This window comes from Rhizophagus irregularis, chromosome 26 (genome assembly GCF_026210795.1).
Source record: "Rhizophagus irregularis chromosome 26, complete sequence".
Classification (NCBI taxonomy): domain Eukaryota; kingdom Fungi; phylum Glomeromycota; class Glomeromycetes; order Glomerales; family Glomeraceae; genus Rhizophagus; species Rhizophagus irregularis.
This window is the reverse complement of record NC_089454.1, coordinates 1011606-1030110: the sequence shown is the minus strand read 5'-3', so window position 1 is coordinate 1030110 and position 18505 is coordinate 1011606. Positions and strand designations below refer to the sequence as shown.

At 23.8% G+C, this 18505-nt stretch overlaps 2 protein-coding genes across 2 annotated transcripts; one reads left to right on the top strand and one right to left on the bottom strand.

Moving 5' to 3' along the window:
- Positions 1-1451: 1451 nt before the first annotated feature.
- On the top strand, positions 1452-4034 carry OCT59_017382 (uncharacterized protein; the record flags this gene model as incomplete). Its single annotated transcript, XM_025316703.2, has 6 exons — positions 1452-1971; positions 2079-2176; positions 2272-2954; positions 3026-3263; positions 3345-3563; positions 3647-4034. 6 exons carry the CDS (start codon positions 1452-1454, stop codon positions 3707-3709), a joined length of 1821 nt encoding a protein of 606 aa, XP_025179906.1. The 3' UTR covers positions 3710-4034.
- Positions 4035-4586: 552 nt separating this feature from the next.
- Positions 4587-6462, bottom strand: OCT59_017381 (uncharacterized protein; the record flags this gene model as incomplete). Its single annotated transcript, XM_066137452.1, has 2 exons — positions 4587-6290; positions 6436-6462. The coding sequence occupies 2 exons, from the start codon at positions 6460-6462 to the stop codon at positions 4587-4589; spliced, it is 1731 nt and encodes a 576-aa protein (XP_066004036.1).
- Between the last annotated feature and the right edge of the window lie 12043 nt (positions 6463-18505).

The following is an 18505-nucleotide window of genomic DNA, read 5'->3' as shown; positions in this document are numbered from 1 at the left end:
AAAAAAAAATTTTGAAATTTTTTTTATAAATTTTTGGGAAGAAAAAATCGAGTCGATGTTATTTAAAAGAAAACTCGGGAATAATACAATTAATTATTTAAGTTTTTATATTGTAAAATATCTTAATATATTGTAATAACGCCGTAAATAGTTTCGTAGAAAACACGTGATATAATGAAATCTAAGATATGAGTTATACCAATAAAAGTAAAGATGCTCAGAAATAACGCCTATCAACTTTAAAATGTCACGAACTCACAATTTATCATTCTTCTTTTTTTTAAAAAAACACCCTCCTTATTAACAACTATTAACCGTAAATGTTCGATCTAAATTTTGTGAAATAGAGTAGAGAAGTAAAGATGATTAGGTTTTAAAAAAGTTTTTTTTTTTAATAAAAAAAAGGGGGATTTTTATTCGCTGCGTAAGCGCAGCAGTTATGCAAGCACTTATTAGGCTGACTATTGATCGACCTTATAAAATAGTTAATTACCCAATTAAGAAAATTAGCATTCGTCTTAGATTTTTCTATTTTACTATTTTTTTCGAACGTTTAATTTATCATGACGATCAAAAGCACTTATCATTCGGATCTTTGAGGATACTTTGCTTAATATTAGCGCCCATTCTGCAAGATTAGGTCACTCAGGTTACTTAATTTGGGATAATTTATGTAATTTTATTTTAAAAATAAAATTTTATTCTCATTATTAACAATACAAAAGTTGACACTTCTATGGTTCATTAATTAATAAAAAGGAGGACCGGGAATTAATTTGACCGACTTTAGAAATCATTCGCTTTTTTAAGGCTTAAATAAACAAGATCAAATGCATGTGTAATACAGCTTAAAAAAAAATTATTCAGAATGATTAATTTAAAGGATCGGGTTTTATTCTTATCTTCGAAACCAATCAACAAACTGCGATAATTTTTTTTTTTTGTAAATATTTACACAAATTCTTTCCAGAATATAACATAAGCTGAGAATAACGCGGCTCATAACCATTTTAAGGAAATCTGATAAATTAAAAAATCTGATAATTTTAAAAAAATTTCATTTTCGACTGGATGTTTAACAAAATAACCATGTGAAGTGTTTTTTTATAACGGATCAAACCGTTTATTTCCTTTAAAAAAAGAAATATTGGAAGATGAATATTTGAAAATCATTATTAATCTAATCAGATAATCAGATAAAAATTTAAAAACGGCAATAAAAAGAAAAATTCATATTCTTGTAATTTATATTGAATGAATTAATGGAATGGATCAATTAATTGAATGGGATGAAATATTTTCCGGTTGTCATTCTTTAATGTTCCCCTATTCATTTTTTTTTTTTTTGATGATCAAATATCAAATATAAGTATAATTATCCTTTGAATTCAGGACTTGCGAAAATCCCTCGCTCTTGTTCTGACTTTTTTAAAAAATTTCTCCTTATTATAATGGATGGTATTTCTTTTAATAAACGAGCGAATTTTGCTACGGCTTCACGTTTATTAGCAAGTATAATAAATGAAGAAATCGTAAATACCGTATTTCTATCAAATAACAATAATATACCAAAAAATGATTTCAAACAAATTAAAACATCCGGTGGAATGATTTTTGTTCTACCAAATTTCAAAAGAACAAATTTTAATTATGAAAATTATATTATTACGGTTCAAACTTTAAATAAACCCATGACATCATCTACTCAACATTTTGATAAAGTTGAATTCATTGATCCATGGGACATGATTTTTCCTGTTGGTAAAATCAAAATTAAAGAAAATTTATCATTCCAAAATAATGATGTTAAATCGTCAATGAATTTCATTTTTTCATCTTATGATTCAAATGATTCAATTGAAGAAATTTCTGCTGTTGAATTGATGAGAATATTTGGAGTTTGGATGAATTTGGAAAATGATATTTCCAATCAACTTATCGCGGAAATTAATAGTTCTGTTCAATATCAAGGTAAAGGGACCTTCATTGATTGGTGAAAATGGCCACGTACACTTTTAATATTGTTCAATTATCAATTTATCAATTTAATCTTTTCTTTCTTTTTTCTTTCTGATTAGAGATTACTTATAAAAATTATAAACATCAGCTTTCTTTGAATTTCTCATCAAGTGTTGAATGGGAACAAAGTTTACTCGAAGGTCATGCATTTCATCCGGTAATTAACCTTTTAAAAAATTCTTGGTCACACGTTACTCACGCGATAACTTTTAACATTTATTCTAACATCATCATCTTGTCATCCGATAAAAGATGCATAAAGCACGTCATGCAATATCGCCAATTCAAGAAATTTTACCAGGATCGTATGATTTCATGAATCCATTAATTCGTTTTATTGAAGTTCCACTTGACAAAATGGTGATTCGAGGTTCATATGAAAAAACAATTGAAAAAATCACGAAATTGTTGCCATCCCCACCACCTTCATCAAAAAATACAATTTTAATCCCAGTACATGAATTGCAAATTCCAAATATTGAATCAAAATTTCCATTTGCTAACATTTTACCAGAAAAATATTCTATTAAAGCAAAAAGTCAAGCATCACTTAGAACTGTTGTTATACCAGAATTAAATGATATAGCAATTAAGCTTCCATTGGGAATAAAAGTTACTTCAGCATTGCGTACTGTTACGCCTTGGTCAACTCATTCTGGACCAGCACTTGGAAGTATTATCGATAAACTTGAAATTGATCGTAATTTATTAAAAGTTTGTAAAGAATTTGCTGGTGTTTATTCTATAGAAAAAGATTTTGACATTGCTAAACATTCAACTTGTATTATACGTGAAGATTTTAATGAATTGAATTCTGATGGTGAACGTGTTATTATATGTGCTGCATTAGTTGAAAGAGATGAATTTGGTAAAAGTGTAGTGGAAAAGGTTTGGAATTTAGATACTGAACAAAAAAGAATTGATTTTTTTGATAGGTAAGTAATTAATTTTTTAATTTAAAAAAAAAAAAGAAGGGATGTTTTGTGTTTAACTTTCTTTATTATAGATTCGTTTCGATTTTGTTTAAAGCATTCCTTCCACCAGTTTTCGTTAATGGATTTTCATTTGAAGCTCATCTACAAAATGTTTTAGCAAGATTTGATTCAAAAAGTGGAGAACTTGTTGGATTTGTTGTTAGAGATTTTGGTGGTATTAAACATCATCAGGATACACTTTTTGAAAGTATAGGAGAAAGAGTTGATGTATTAGAAGAAAGTTTTACTGAAGCAAAAGATTTCCCAGAGGTATGGCATGTTACGATGTTACAAATAATTTTTTAAAAAGACCATTGTTGATTAATTTACCTTTCCTCCCCTATTTAATAGGTTTATAAGATTTTGTATCATACATTGATACTATGTAATGTTCACCGTTTTGCTCGTGCATTAAATCTTCATTATAATGGTATTGGTTGGGATATCGTTAGAAAACATTTCAAACAAATAGTTCCACGGGATCATTTGTTATATAAAACATTTCTTGAACAAGATAAATTTAATTATAAATGTCTTATGGAAATGAAATGTGATGGATTATATAGAGATGTAAGTATGATACAAAATTTAACATGATGTTTATGATGTTATTAAATTTTTGTTTATTAATCTATATATATATTTTTTTGTAGTATCTATATATACCAAAACCAAATTTGATGATGTATAAAGGAGAAAGAATTGAATTAAATTAAATTAATTATTATTGTTAATTGTTTCTTTTAAAGTTACATTCATCAATAAAAAAGCTTGTAATTTTTGCTTAACGAAGCAGTTCCTCTTTAAAAGTATGAATGTAAAGTAATTGAATTCCAATTGAATTTAAAGATTGAGTAATTGAATTTAAAGCAATTGAATTCCAATTGAATTTAAAGATTGAATATTTAAAATATTTAAAGTAATTGAATTGAAAGTAATCGAATTCTTTTTTAATTGAATAAAATAATAAAAAGTTTTAAAATATTTATATACAAAAATAAAAAATTTTGTAAATAACTGCAAAATTGAATTTATTTGATGCAACAAAAAAAAAAAAAATTTTTTTTTTTATAATTTTTTTTTTTATAATACTATCAAAGTATTATTATATATTACTATATATAGGGAATTTTTTTTAACAAACGTTTAACAAACGTGGTTGATGATGATGTATCCAATCTATCTCCTTTTTTAAAGGATCTATATTTTTCTTTTGATGATTACATCGAAAGATCTATTTCCACCTCGTGTCCTTCCTCGTGTCCTTCCTCGTGTCCTTCCTCGTGTCCTTCCTCGTGGTCCTTCCTCGTGGTCCTTCCTCGTGAGTCTTTTCTCGTGGGTCTTTCACATCTTTCACCTCCCACCTCCCACATCTAATGTCTCACAACAAATATCTCATGTCCTCATGTCTCACGCATGTCTCACGCACAACTCACGCATTTCTCGCACTTCACGCCTTACACTCACACCTTACACTCATACCTTACACTCACACCTTACACTCACACCTTACACTCACACCTTTACACCCACACCTCATCATTCACTCACACCTTTACACCCACACCTCATCATTCACTCACCATCACACCTCTAATAATGTTTTTGATAATAAATTTGTTTAAAATCTTGAACGACACCAAGATTTTCATATTTTTGACAAATATTACTTATACCTTTAAATACAGTACAAGAACTTTCCCAATAAAAACCTATAGGTTTAAAAGATCTTTTTTTACGAGATTCAAAAAAATTTTCTAAAGAATTTGAAGTAATTTTCCAACCATGTACTATAGCTAATTTTTCCAAATCATTTTTTGATTTAATAGTAATTTCATTAAATAATAAATCAAAATTCATTCTAGGTACAGGAGAAAAACATCTTGAAGTAGAAGGATGTAAATATAATTCAGATAAATTTAAACAAGAATCTAATAATTTACCTAATTCTTGAATATTTTCAGATCTTATTGGACCATCAAAAAATTTTAATAAATGACAATTTTCTGCTATAGTAATTAATAAAGAATTTGATTTTTCAGGATCACAAATTTGACAACCATGAATTGTTATATGACGTAAATTATTACCAGAATTTTTTATAAAATCAACAAAAATTTCTAAATAAATTGGTGATTTACTTTCAAAATAAAATTTTTCCAATTTTTTTAAAGAAATTTTTGATAAAGGTAACCAATCTTTTTGTTGAAAATTTTCATTACCAGTATATTTTAAACTTAATTCAATCAAATTATTAAAATTACTTAAAGAATCTAAAGGAAATTTTTCTTTTTCTAAATCTAAATGAGTTATAGAATTTGACATTTCCATTAAAGCAGTACCTATTTCACCTTCTATCCAAGGATCAAAATGAGCTGAAGGACTTATTTTATTACAAATAGTTAAATTACTTAAATTTCTTTGAACTCTTATTAAAGATGTTAATTCTACCGTTATATGAAATAATGTTAAATCTAATTTTTCTATAAATAATGAAACCTTACTTAATTCATGAAATATATTATCCATAACTTGACGTTCATCCCAATATGATACAAGTTCTCTTAAATTTGCCAAACATTTTTTTGGTTTTGGGATTTGTTCTATAGAATTTTTTATTAATTCAGCAGAATCCGAAATATTAATTCTAATAATATGAATACAAGGTGAATTTTTAAAAAAAAGATTTAATAATTCTTGTAAAATAAATTGAACTTGTTTTGAATTATAAGATAATGATGATGAATGATTTTGTTGATTTTGTTGATTTTGTTGTTGTTGTTGTTGAAGTTGTTGATGTTGTTTTATCGTAAATTGTATCCAAGATTTAACAAAAAGGAATAAACATCTCATATCAATAACTCTTAAATATGATGAATAATTAAAAGTTGGAAGATAATTGGAGATTGATGATAAATTAATACCTTTATCTATAAATAATTGTTTTTTTTCAATAGGTAATGTTGATAAATATGTATTAATTATTAAATAACCTTGAATTGTTTCAGATTTTTCTTTTAATTCTTTAATCCTTAAAGTATTACTCCATAATATTGGTATAACTGTTTGACACCAATATCTATCAACCAATGAACATGAATATAAAGTAACGTAATCTTCTTCAAGATATTGAAATATTCTTAATAAACAATCCGAATGTAAAAGATTTGCCATAGTATATCCGTTATTTCCAATCGATGATCTCATTATTGAACGATTGAATGATTTGTTAAAATTAAATGATCTCTTTGTTTTTACTGTTTTATTTGGTTCCGGGTTACGTTTAACCCAACAACACTAAAAAAAAAATAAAAGAGAAAGAAAAATAAGTAAAAGTATCTTTTTGTGTTTCTTACGTAGCGTCTTTTTCTTACGTAGCGTCCTTTTCTTCTTTTTCTTATGTAGCGTCTTTATATCGAGAATAAAATAAATAAAAACTTACCAGTTGTGAAAAAATGCCACACATCATGATTTATTTTAAATGAATTTGATAAAATCTCTGTTTGTAGGTATTTTAAAAAATATATATGATTCTATAAAACAAATTAATTATTATATACCTTTTATATGAATTATATAAATTCAACCATTTGGAGACGATATCAAATTTTTTTTTTGTAACTTTTTTTTTTTTTTTATACTTTTTTCTTCTTAATAATAATAATAAAAAAAGAAAGAAAAAAAAAATTACGTATATATATATATAATCTTAGACCCAGCTAGATATTGATATTAAATAAAAGAAAAAAAAAATCACGAAACCAAAAAAGAATTCATCCAAAAGTTTTTATTGAAACGAAAATAAGTTTAACAATTATTCTTCGATTGTAACACAAACTAATGAATTTTTGTTTAGAAATTCTTTTTATACAAAAAAAAAAAAATTTTCAGGGTAATAGACTAGTTTCACATATATGAAGGGTCGTGTAACCCAAAAAAAAAAAAATGATCACTTGAACATGCTTACTACTTTTTGAACCTCCCTTTTTAATAAAAAGAGAAAAAATAATGAAAAATATTGAGAAAAAGCGGGAATTCATAAAATAAACTTTTTTTTAGGGGGGTTAAAGTTTGGGTAAGTTTATCATTTCATTTCATCAAATTTTTATTTTTTACTGATTATAGATTTATAGTTTATTGAAAATTGAAAAAAAAAAGATGTATATGTACTACAAAGTAACACAATTTTGTTGTATAACTTCTTTTATGGATTCCGTTTTGTTGTTTTCATTGTTATTTTGTATTACTTTACAATATTTTACGCCTAAAAATTATTTTAATTTTTTTTTTTTTAAAAAAAGTTTACAAAAAGTATAATAAGTTTATATGGATGCAGATGACGCAGCAAATATTTTAATTCGATCGACACAGGCAAAACTTTTCGCGTCACTTAATAAAATATTTAATTTGCTCATAACCGAAAAATTTTCCACCATAAAAAAAAAATTAATGAACTTTTTATTTTATTTATTATTTTTTTTTCAAATATACTTTTTTAACCGAACGAAAAAATAAAAAAAGAAGTATATATATATATATATATATATATATACATATATAAAAAAGAAATAAGAAAAAAAATAGTAATAATTAAAACTCGAAACGAAAAAAAAATAAAATATAAAATAAAAAAAATAAAATAAAATAAAATATACTAATAATTCGAGTAATTCGGATATGCGAAACGTCGAAACGATAATAATTCGAGGTTCAAAGATAAAATTTTTCGTGGTCTCTCATATTCTTTTTTGGCTGCATAAAGTGCATAAAGTGCATAAAATGCGTAAAGGGAGTGAAAGGAGGACATACATAATTTTAAATAATAAAAAAAAAATTCTAAACATTTTACTTATAAGAAATTAATCATAATTGTTTTAAACTTAGGTAGAACTACTGTATATTATGGAACAAAAATAAGTTTTGAAACTTTTTGATCTTTCTGATCTTTCAAAAAAAAAGAGGATATAACGAAATTATAAAAAAAATAGAAAATAGAAAATAGAAAATTGAAAAATAGAAAATTGAAAAATAGAAAATTGAAAAATAGAAAAATTGAAAAATAGAAAATATGTTCACATATATTTGTTTTCATTTGGTCAAATATTCAGATATTCTAATTTTAATAATAAAATAAATGAGCCGAAATTATAATAGAAATAATGGAGTAATGGAACAAAAAAAAAAATCAATCGAAAACATAATTAATCATAATGTTTTTTTTTAAAAAAGAATGGAATAATTCATTCATATTGAGAATGAAAGTTGAGATTTGTTTTTCATTTTCATATAATCAAATCCATCATTTTATGAGCCGATTTACATTAGGAAAAGAAAAAAAATTCATCGTTAAAGAATTCTTTGAACGTTTTGAACATGTTCGTTTGATGGAATTTGATCTATTTTTTTTTTTTTTTTTGACAAAATAGAAAAAAATAGACTTAATTTATATTTTTCAAAAATTAATTTGATTAATATTAGCCTACTGATTATTAGCCTAGGCCTACTGATTAGTGCATTGAATCGGTTGTTTATTAAGTTAATATTTCAAATAATTCGAAAATGTTTTTATTTTTCTTTGATGTTTGTTTTTTTTTCTAACATAAATTATAATCGGAGGGGGAATTCCGGTACAAAAAAGGTAATTTTTTATAATGCTAATCGTTGATCTCACTTAACGCCCAAAAAAAACAGATCTGGGATTCTCCGCATTAGATCATCATTTTTAGAAATTGGGATTTCTTAATCAAAAATTAATTGGTTCCTTTATAAGATATAATAATGTATTCTTAACGAAGAAAAAAGTTAAATATTTTTATGTATGCATGCATTTTAACAAACATGAAAAATTAATTATAAATATTTTTCTTATATATTATTAACAAAGAAAAGAATATTCATAAACTTTTTGTTTGTCTTCCACATTAGGTATTTTCATATAGAATCTCAGCATATAATATAATAATCCATTAAAAGAAAACAATACTAATAAAAAAGTAAAATTAAAAAACATAATAATCAAAGTTAATTCTAGATAAGGTAAACAGTATAGTTTGAAATTTATAATAATTCGTTCGTTTTTACCTACCCGGATTTTTATAGGTTTACATATTTTTAATAATATTTATTTATTTTAATAATATTTATTTATTTTTAATAATATTTATTTATTTTAATAATATTTATAATTTTTTTTTTAAAGAAATATACTGCATATAATATTTATTGTTTGACAAAATAAAAATATTTAATGTAAAATTTGGTCTTTTATTCTAACAACGCGTCGATTAACCTAAAAAAAGTATTATTACCACTAATTATGGTTATATTTATAAAAAAAAACGCGCCATTTATGTTATCTATATTATATATTTGAAAATCTATCTAAAAAAAAATCGAAAAATCGCGTATGAAAATAAATTCACGCGTTTATCCGGATTATCCGATAACGATAATATTTACATTATAGAATCACACAATTATATACAAATAATACAATTTATATAATTATATCTAATTATATAATTATACAATTCTGCAATTTCTGCAATTATAGCTAATTATATAATTATACAATTATATAGACAAAAAAATTATGTAAACATAATAAATTAATAATATAAATTAATGCTCGTGATAAATAAATAAATAAATAAATAAAAATGATTTCTTTGTTCAACTTTCTCACAATTAATTATAATATACTATGTTTTGTGATACCTGAAAGTTAAAATTTTTTTTTTTTTATTAAAAAATTTTTTTCCTTTCACAAAATTTTCCATTAAAAATTTCTTACCAAATTTTTAATTGCGCAGTATTGCGGTAAATCACGGAATTTCTATTTATAGAACAATGCCGTATGCACTATGCAATAATTCATGTGATCATTTCTTTTTTAACGACTTATTTATTGTCCAACAACATAGCAAATCAATTTTTTTTTTCTTTTTTATTTTTTTTTACCTTTTTTTATTATTAAAAATATTTATTTCTCTCATGACCTTATGATTCTTTCTCGAACTACACCTTCGACAATCGGATACAAATTAGGAAAGATCTTTTTTTAAAAATTTTTCTCCATGTTTGGTCCCAAATAATACATATAAATAATTTTTTTTGGTGTAATTGGTGTAATTTATACGATCAAATTAATCCTAATCTTAAAAGCGTTTAAGTTGCTCATCTATGAAAGTACGTATTTAGAGTTAGTTTGTATATTTAATAGCATAAATCTTTTTGAAAACCAACCTAAGATTTAATAATAACAATAATGATAATTATTATTATTATTATAATTATTATTTGTCATGTTATGGGCGTTTTTTTTTATAAACTAACTGTGTTTGATTTTTTCTTTATGTATTTAGAAAAGAGAGTAATTACGGCCAAAAATAAAAAGTATGAAAATTTTTTTTCTTTCCTAAAAAAAAAAAGAAAGAAAAAAAAGAGCTCTTATAAAGTTCTTATAAATTACATCGTATTTGACCGTTATTAAAGCATCCCCTTCTTTGCTATTTAAAAATGTCATAATTCCTGATCTAGTCTTTCAACAAAGATCTAATGATTAAGAGCAATAATCCTGCAAATAATCAACGTAAATGGACTTTTATTTAATGTTTTAATAGCCAATTTATAAGGAGTGTTTAATAACAGTCAAATACGGTATTTTTATTACAAATAAATACCATTTTTTCATGAATCACTCTTATAATTTATAGCAGGAGAAATTAGGTCGAGATTTAGTTTTTGATCAAGAGGGTCAGAGGGTCATCGTTTTCTCGTAACGCTCGCAACGTTCAAGTACACCTAATTTTTTTTTTCCTTGTTTAGTAAAAAATACAAGTGAAATATTAGTAAAATACTGGTGAAATACTAGGGAAATACTAGTGAAATACTAGTGAAATACTAGGTGAAATACTAGGTGAAATACAGGTAAAATACAGGTGAATACATAGGTAAATACGGGTGAAATACTGGTGAAATACTGGTGAAATACTAGGTGAAATACTAGGTGAAATACAGGTAAAATACAGGTGAATACATAGGTAAATACAGGTAAAATACTGGTGAAATACTGGTGAAATACTGGTGAAATATTAATGAAATATTAGTGAAATATTAGTGAAATGCAGTAAAATACCAGTGAAATACTAGTGAAATATTGGTGAAATACCAGTGAAATATTGGTGAAATACTGGTGAAATACTGGTGAAATACTGGTGAAACACTGGTGAAACACTGGTGAAATACTGGTGAAACACTGGTGAAATACTGGTGAAATACTATACTAGCGAAATCCTTTCTCTTTTTATATAACTGATCTTTTTATTTTTTATATCATTAATTTCTTCTATTTCTTCATCTAATATTTCCATTTCACTTTAATAATTTTTTTTTTTTCGTCATAAAAAAGGAGAAAGGGATAATAATCAAGCTAAGGTAATTTAAAAAAATTTGAAGGTCATGCAAGACTGTTTTTAAAAAACGTGTCTTTGAATAAAATAAAGGCACTACATGAATACGTGCACTACATGTAAAAGTCATATTGGAAAGATCGATTAACATATATATTATATATACACAATTTTCTATCACTGTGACATAAATAATCAATATAGAATATTAAAATCATGTTTTAACAACGGAAAAAAGTTATCAAGAATTATACTTTGAAGAAAGATGGCTAGATATTTTAATTGGCGTAGGACAAGTCTTGGCTCTTGGATCTTTAACGCGATTCGTTGCTTTAATTGGCGTAGGACAAGTCTTGGCTCTTGGATCTTGACGCGATTCGTTGCGATACGTTGAACAATATTTAAACATATTTTGAGAATTCCACTAAACATTTTATGGTTAAAAAAAAAAAACTAAGAATTTCACAAAAATTTAGATGCCCGATTCAATACATTTAACGATATTTAAACATTTATTGTAAAACAAAGTTATGTAATTCGAATTCTAATTTCATTAAACAAAATTTAATTGTTCAATTCGTTGCAATACATTGAACGATATTAGTAAAACAAAATTATGTAATTTGAATTATGGATAAAAAAGACGACTTGTCTAATTTAATTTAATTGCTACACTTTATACACTTTTATGACTATTTTATGACTAAAAAAAAATCTTTTTTTTAAAAAATTCCACAATATTAAAGATATTGTTATGCAATTTTTTAATTATGGGTAAAAAGACGACTTGACTAATTTAATTTAATTGATTAGATTCGATTGCAATATACAGTATTTGAACAATATTAAAAAAAACATTTTAATTTTATAATAAATTTCACGCTATTAAAATATTGTAAAACAAAAAAAGTTATGTAATTTGAAAAAAGACCACATTTCTAATTTAAACATTGCCGGTTTACAAAATCGGCAAATAAAATAAACTATATTTTTTTCAATGATTTTTCCTATCCATTCAATGACGATCATAACCGGGCAAGAAATTAATTTATCCAAATATATATATATAAAAAGATAATTTATTCTCTTCAAGATAAAAAATATTTACAGGAAATATTACTTGTGGTAGAATATAATTTTCAAGAATTATAACTAGACCACCATACGAATATTACATAAAATGATTACCCAAATAAAGGATAATTTCACCTGATATTTACAAATTGGATAACGGATAAACGGGTAAACGGAAAATCGTTTATCTTCTTATCGAATATAACATGACAAACCGATTCTCACAGTGTTACATGTTTAATGATGGAATACGCGCAAAATTATTACTTGAATTCCGAAAAAGTGATGGATTTTGGGAAAAATTTTTTATACTCTACCATATATGTATTTCAAATTCAGATTTTACAATTCGGTCATTTTATATAGGCGACATCATACCATTCATATTATTACAAATGATAAAATCGGAAAAAAAAAAATGAAAAGTTTTATAAGCCGAGATATGTGAATGTGGCTTGTGGCTTTTACGTTGTGTGACGATTTAATTCGTGTGACATTGAATTAGATATTTTATGCATTTTTATTTTGTACACATTTTTTCCCCTACCTTTTTTCTTCTTCTTTTCTTTCCTTTCTTTTTTTTTTTTCAAAGACATTTTTACATCAATATATTATAAACTTTTTAAAATTAAAATTTATTTGATGATTATCAGAATTGATTCCAATTAGAATATTCATGACTAAATGTACCCTTTATTATGTTACGCGACATGTAAATCACCGAATAAATAATCGAATTTTAGAATAAGATGGGAAAAAAAAAAGATAAGGTTTACGACTTTACGACTTAATAAGGAATTTAAATCATTTTCCCGCAATATTATGATTACGTTGTTTATTATTCGCGTTCCAGAGTCATTTAGTCATTGTGAATCAAATAAATGTGGAACAAAGCAAAGGTTATTATTGTTTGTAATATGTTTATTTATCGATATATATATAGATAGATAATATATAAATTATAATAATAATAATAATCTTTAAATAAAAGTAACTCATTCTTATTTGCCACAATATAATGATCTAATAAATTACGTGATAATTTATTGAAACAAACAAAGAAACATGTATATTTGTGATATCTGAATTTTTTTTCTACAATGATCAAGTAAGTTTGTTATTTTAAACACAAAGAAAAAAAAAATCTTTTTGAATTTAATTATTTACACAAAGAAAAATCTTAACTTTAATTAATTATACATATATGTATATATTAGATTTTTTTTTATTGATATAATGTGTAATGTGATAAAGGTAAATATATTTATTAAAAATATATAAAATAAATAAATAAATAAATAAATAAATATATATATATATATATATATATATATACATTTATTTACACGTATCATTCGTATCATTCGTATCATTCGTATCATTCGTATCAATAAAAAAAAAATCAGATCGTCTCCATTCTTTGAACAACAATAAAAACAATACACGTAACAAAATCTTTGTTATTTGATGCATTGTCATCTCACTTTCAATAAGGATAACATTCTGTAAATAAAATACACGTAACAGATTATAATTTATAAACTTTTTTAATACATCTTAGATCGAAAATCTTTACTTTGAAAGAAAAATGACACAAGGGGAAGAAGACACGACAGAAATTTCTATGAATGAAAATAATAATAATTTCCCTGTGTTTAGTCGATCTAGATATCGTAAAGAATTACCATTTTAGACATTTAAACTTTTTGTAAATACTTGATATAAAAAAATTCATTGTTTGTAATACTTGATACATTGAATACATAACAAGTAATGTATTTATGTGATATGATTTTATAATATCAGATATGTAAACATTATATAACTTATATATCACTTATAAATTTCTAACCATGTATGTAACTTTAGACGTCATAAGAGACCTGTAATTTTGATGTCATAAATATTTAAAATAAGTTAGTTATTTATAAGAATTTATATATATACCCATGAATCTTTATGAAATTAAAAGTTTGTGGAAAATTTTCCACCACTTAAGAAAAAATAAAAAATAAAAAATCAAGAAAAAACAAAAAAAAAACAAAAAAAAAAACAAAAAAACCAAAAAAAAAAAATCTTATTTTTATCGGACGCGAATTTTTTTTTTTAGCACATCAAATTTATCAAACTAAATTTGTACCAATCATATTTGATCTTCAATTTGGTAAGAAATCCTCTTTTATCATTTATATATTTTAATCCATTAACGATAAACATTGTCCAAATATAGTGAAATGTATTCGAATCGTTTTCCTTTTCGATATTATTTTTATTATTTTTTTTTCAATTTGTTTTATTTCGTGAATTCATAATCGTTTATCTTTGTAATTTACAAAGTCCTTTTTTTTTATAATCTTAACGATTTCCTTTTTATGATTTGGTTCTACTTTCTTTTCGATTTCCTTTCACTTTTTTTTTTTTATTGATTCTCGTGTTTTTATTTTTACTTTTTTACTTTTTATTTTTTTTTTCGATTACAATATTCAAATTTTCTTTCGTAAGAACTAGACCTAACAAACAAATTAAGGTTTACTTAAGAAGTATGATTTTTTTTTTAATCGGAATCGAAATAAATAAATTTTGATTTTTTTCAAAAAATGTAACTTTTATTTTACCTTGTTTTTATTACTTTTATTTTATTTTATTTTAGTTTTTATTTTGGTTTTTTTTTATTTATTTTGGTTTATTTTTTGTATTATTTTTTTGGGTTATATAAATATATGTAATAAATTTCAACATTATATTTTACTAAATGAGTCTTAAAAAAAAGTTTTTTATTGATGGCTGGTGAATTACAGAAGGATAATCGCGTGAAAATACTAAAATAATGATTAGGATCATCCGTGTCATCTACATCATTATTTTTTTTATTGGTCAAAAAAATTTCTTTTTTTTTTTTAATTTTTAACGAATAATAATATGAATTCAATCTATTTACCCTATAAGTGAAATGGGCTTATACGTTATAATTCGTATGTATATTATATTACTAACCCCTTTTAAATTAAATAAAAATCACGGTTTTTGGTTAATCAGAATAAGTAATTAGACTATTAACTACTATTACTCTATTACTAGTCCCATTTTATAATTCTTTTGTACTAGAATTTTAAAGAATAATAATTAGAATCTTGAGGAACTTTTCACCAAAATTTCTCATTCATTCTTTCTATATACGAAGTAATCTTTATTTACATATTTGGTTAAATATTTAAGTAAACTTTATCGTGAGAAAAGTATTTAAAAGGAGTTTAGAATATTTTTGGTACACAAAAAAGTTTTTTTCTTTTTTAAATAATGCGCGTTCTAATTGTTTATCTGTACACAAATTAAATTGGAAGGCTGAATGAATGGTAATCTTCGGTAATGTCCATTGTTGGAATTTTTGTGGATTTGTAAGATTTTTGTAATTTTTGTGTTTAAAATTTTTTTGTGTTAAATATTAATATTTTTGTGGCTTAGATCAACGGCGGGCATTAAAAACATTCTATTTACGTTTATACATTTTATTACGTTATTTTATTTGTCCACTCCCCATCCAACTGACCATAAAAAAATATTAACCTGATTAGGGATTTAACTTTTTTTTACTAAATATCGTTTAATTTAATCCATATAGTTGGATCACTAAATAAACTTTAAATTCATGGTCACATGAATTTTCCGTTATCTATAAATTCACTCATATTTTTCGCTAGGAGAAAGATTTGTGGTTAAATCCCACCATTAAGAAGAAAAAAAAAAAAAATTTTTTTCCTTTTTTTTTTCTGAAATAATTCGGTTAAGAGCGGAAAAAAAAAATTTTGTAACGCGTATTATACCAACTCATTTCGATCTTTTAAATTCGATCTTTTTTTTTACTGATCACTTAATTGTGATATCAGTATAAAATTATATTTTTTTTTTTTCCGGTTCTTTTTCTCGAATATTTTTAAGAACAATAATAAGCCTTTGTCCATGGTTTTTTTTTTTAAACCATTTTTAAAAAAATAATAATTTGCTCAAAAGCTCAAAAGCTCTTTTTATTAAATATAATTATTCTCCTGTAAAAAAAAAAAATTTATTTAAAATATGAAAAATTTAAGAGAGACCATTTCCATTTTATTTTATTTATTTTTTATCCTCATTTGTGAGAGACTTATTAAAAAAAAAAAAAAAAAAATTTTTTTTATAAGAAAAAAAAATTCTCAATTCTCGAATTTGTAAATATATAAATATATAATGTTTTTATTTTCCCCTCAAACAAGAAAAAAATAATCGATTTTTTTCTTGAAAAGAAAAATCTTTAATTTTATTTTTTATTCTCTTTTATTCGTTTTTTATTTTTTTTTTAATTCTCGTTTAAATTTGATCATCTTTTTTTTTTCGTGTCGTCCTAAAAAAATCGCTTAAAAAAAAAAATCTCCCCCTAAACATTCGTTTTTTTTTTTATTAATTTTATGATATATATAATTATTTTATTTTTTCTAAGATTTATATTATTTTTGCCTCGTCTGATGATATATTTTTTTTTTGATTTTTTTTCACCCATTCAATTCCAAAAAAAAAATTTTTTTTATGATTAATGAAAATATAATGAATTTATTACTTTTTAAAAAAATAAATAAAAAAAAAAAATTAAATGTAATGATTATAAAATATAAATAACAATCAGGATTCTTGTAACTTGTAAGTTTGTAAGTTTGTAAGTTTGTAAGTTTGTAAGTTTGTAAGTTTGTGAGTTTGTAAGTTGTAACAATATATTGCCATATATTGCATATATTGCCAAGGTTATTCATTTATATATTGCCAAAATATACAATATATTGCCAAGGTATACAATATATTGCAATCCTATACAATATTCCAAAGTATACAATATGTCAAAAATATACAATATTCCAAAGTATACAATATTACAAAATATACAATATGTCAAAATATACAATATTCCAAAGTATACAATATGTCAAAATATACATTATTCTACAATATTCCAAAGTATACATTATTCTACAATATTCCAAAGTATACAATATGACAATGTTCCAAAACATACAATGTTCCAAAGTATACAATATTCTATAATATACCAAATTACAATGTTCCAATATACCAAAATATACAATATTCTACAATATTCCCAAAATATACAATCTTAAAATTTAAAATATTAACCCATTTTAACTACATTTAACACAATGAATTAAAGTTTTAAAGTCCCATTTATGTCGTATCAAATATTTGCATTAATGTTTGTTTGTTTTTATCACTTATCACTTATAACAAATAATGATAATGATGATTTTAATTAATTTATCTTTGATTCTTTTGTGGAGTATTTTTTTTTTCAAATTCTGTGGGGAATGAAAAAAAACAAGAAAAAAAACAACAACAAAAGAAAAAAAAAACAAAAAAAAAATTGTCATGTGCGAATAAGATTTGCACTTTAAATTGTTCAAATTTGTTCATATTATTGAACAACAACACGAAAACACAAAATTTTCTTTTAATGCACAGACAGTTCTGCACTACAAAGGTAACGGTATTAGTAATAGTTATGTAACAAAAAACGTGGATTTCGTGAATTTAATTAACAATGTTAAAAATTTCGTGTAACATCAAACGTAATAAAGCGATGTAATAATTTACATAAAGTTCTTTTATCTCCGGATGTACATAAAAGAAAATTTACATGATCCGTCTTTTATTTTCTTTCCTATTCGTCCAATCATTATCATTTGTAAATCAACTTGAATATCAATTAAATAAAAGGTTTAAGTCCTTTGATTTTAAAGTAAATCAATGTGGAGATAATAAAAAAAAAAAACGTACCCCTTGTGTAACCGAATAACCGCGAATGAGGTAAGAAAGAAAATTTTATTTTATTTTTAGACTTAATTAAAAAAAAAAATAATAATAATAATTAATGCTAATTAAAGCCTTTAAAGGTCATTCATTTTTTTCATTTAATTTTTAAATTTTTTAATTTATCTAATTTAGGTTACTAGGCTCTATTATTTTATCTTATCCTAATTAAGTTTTTCC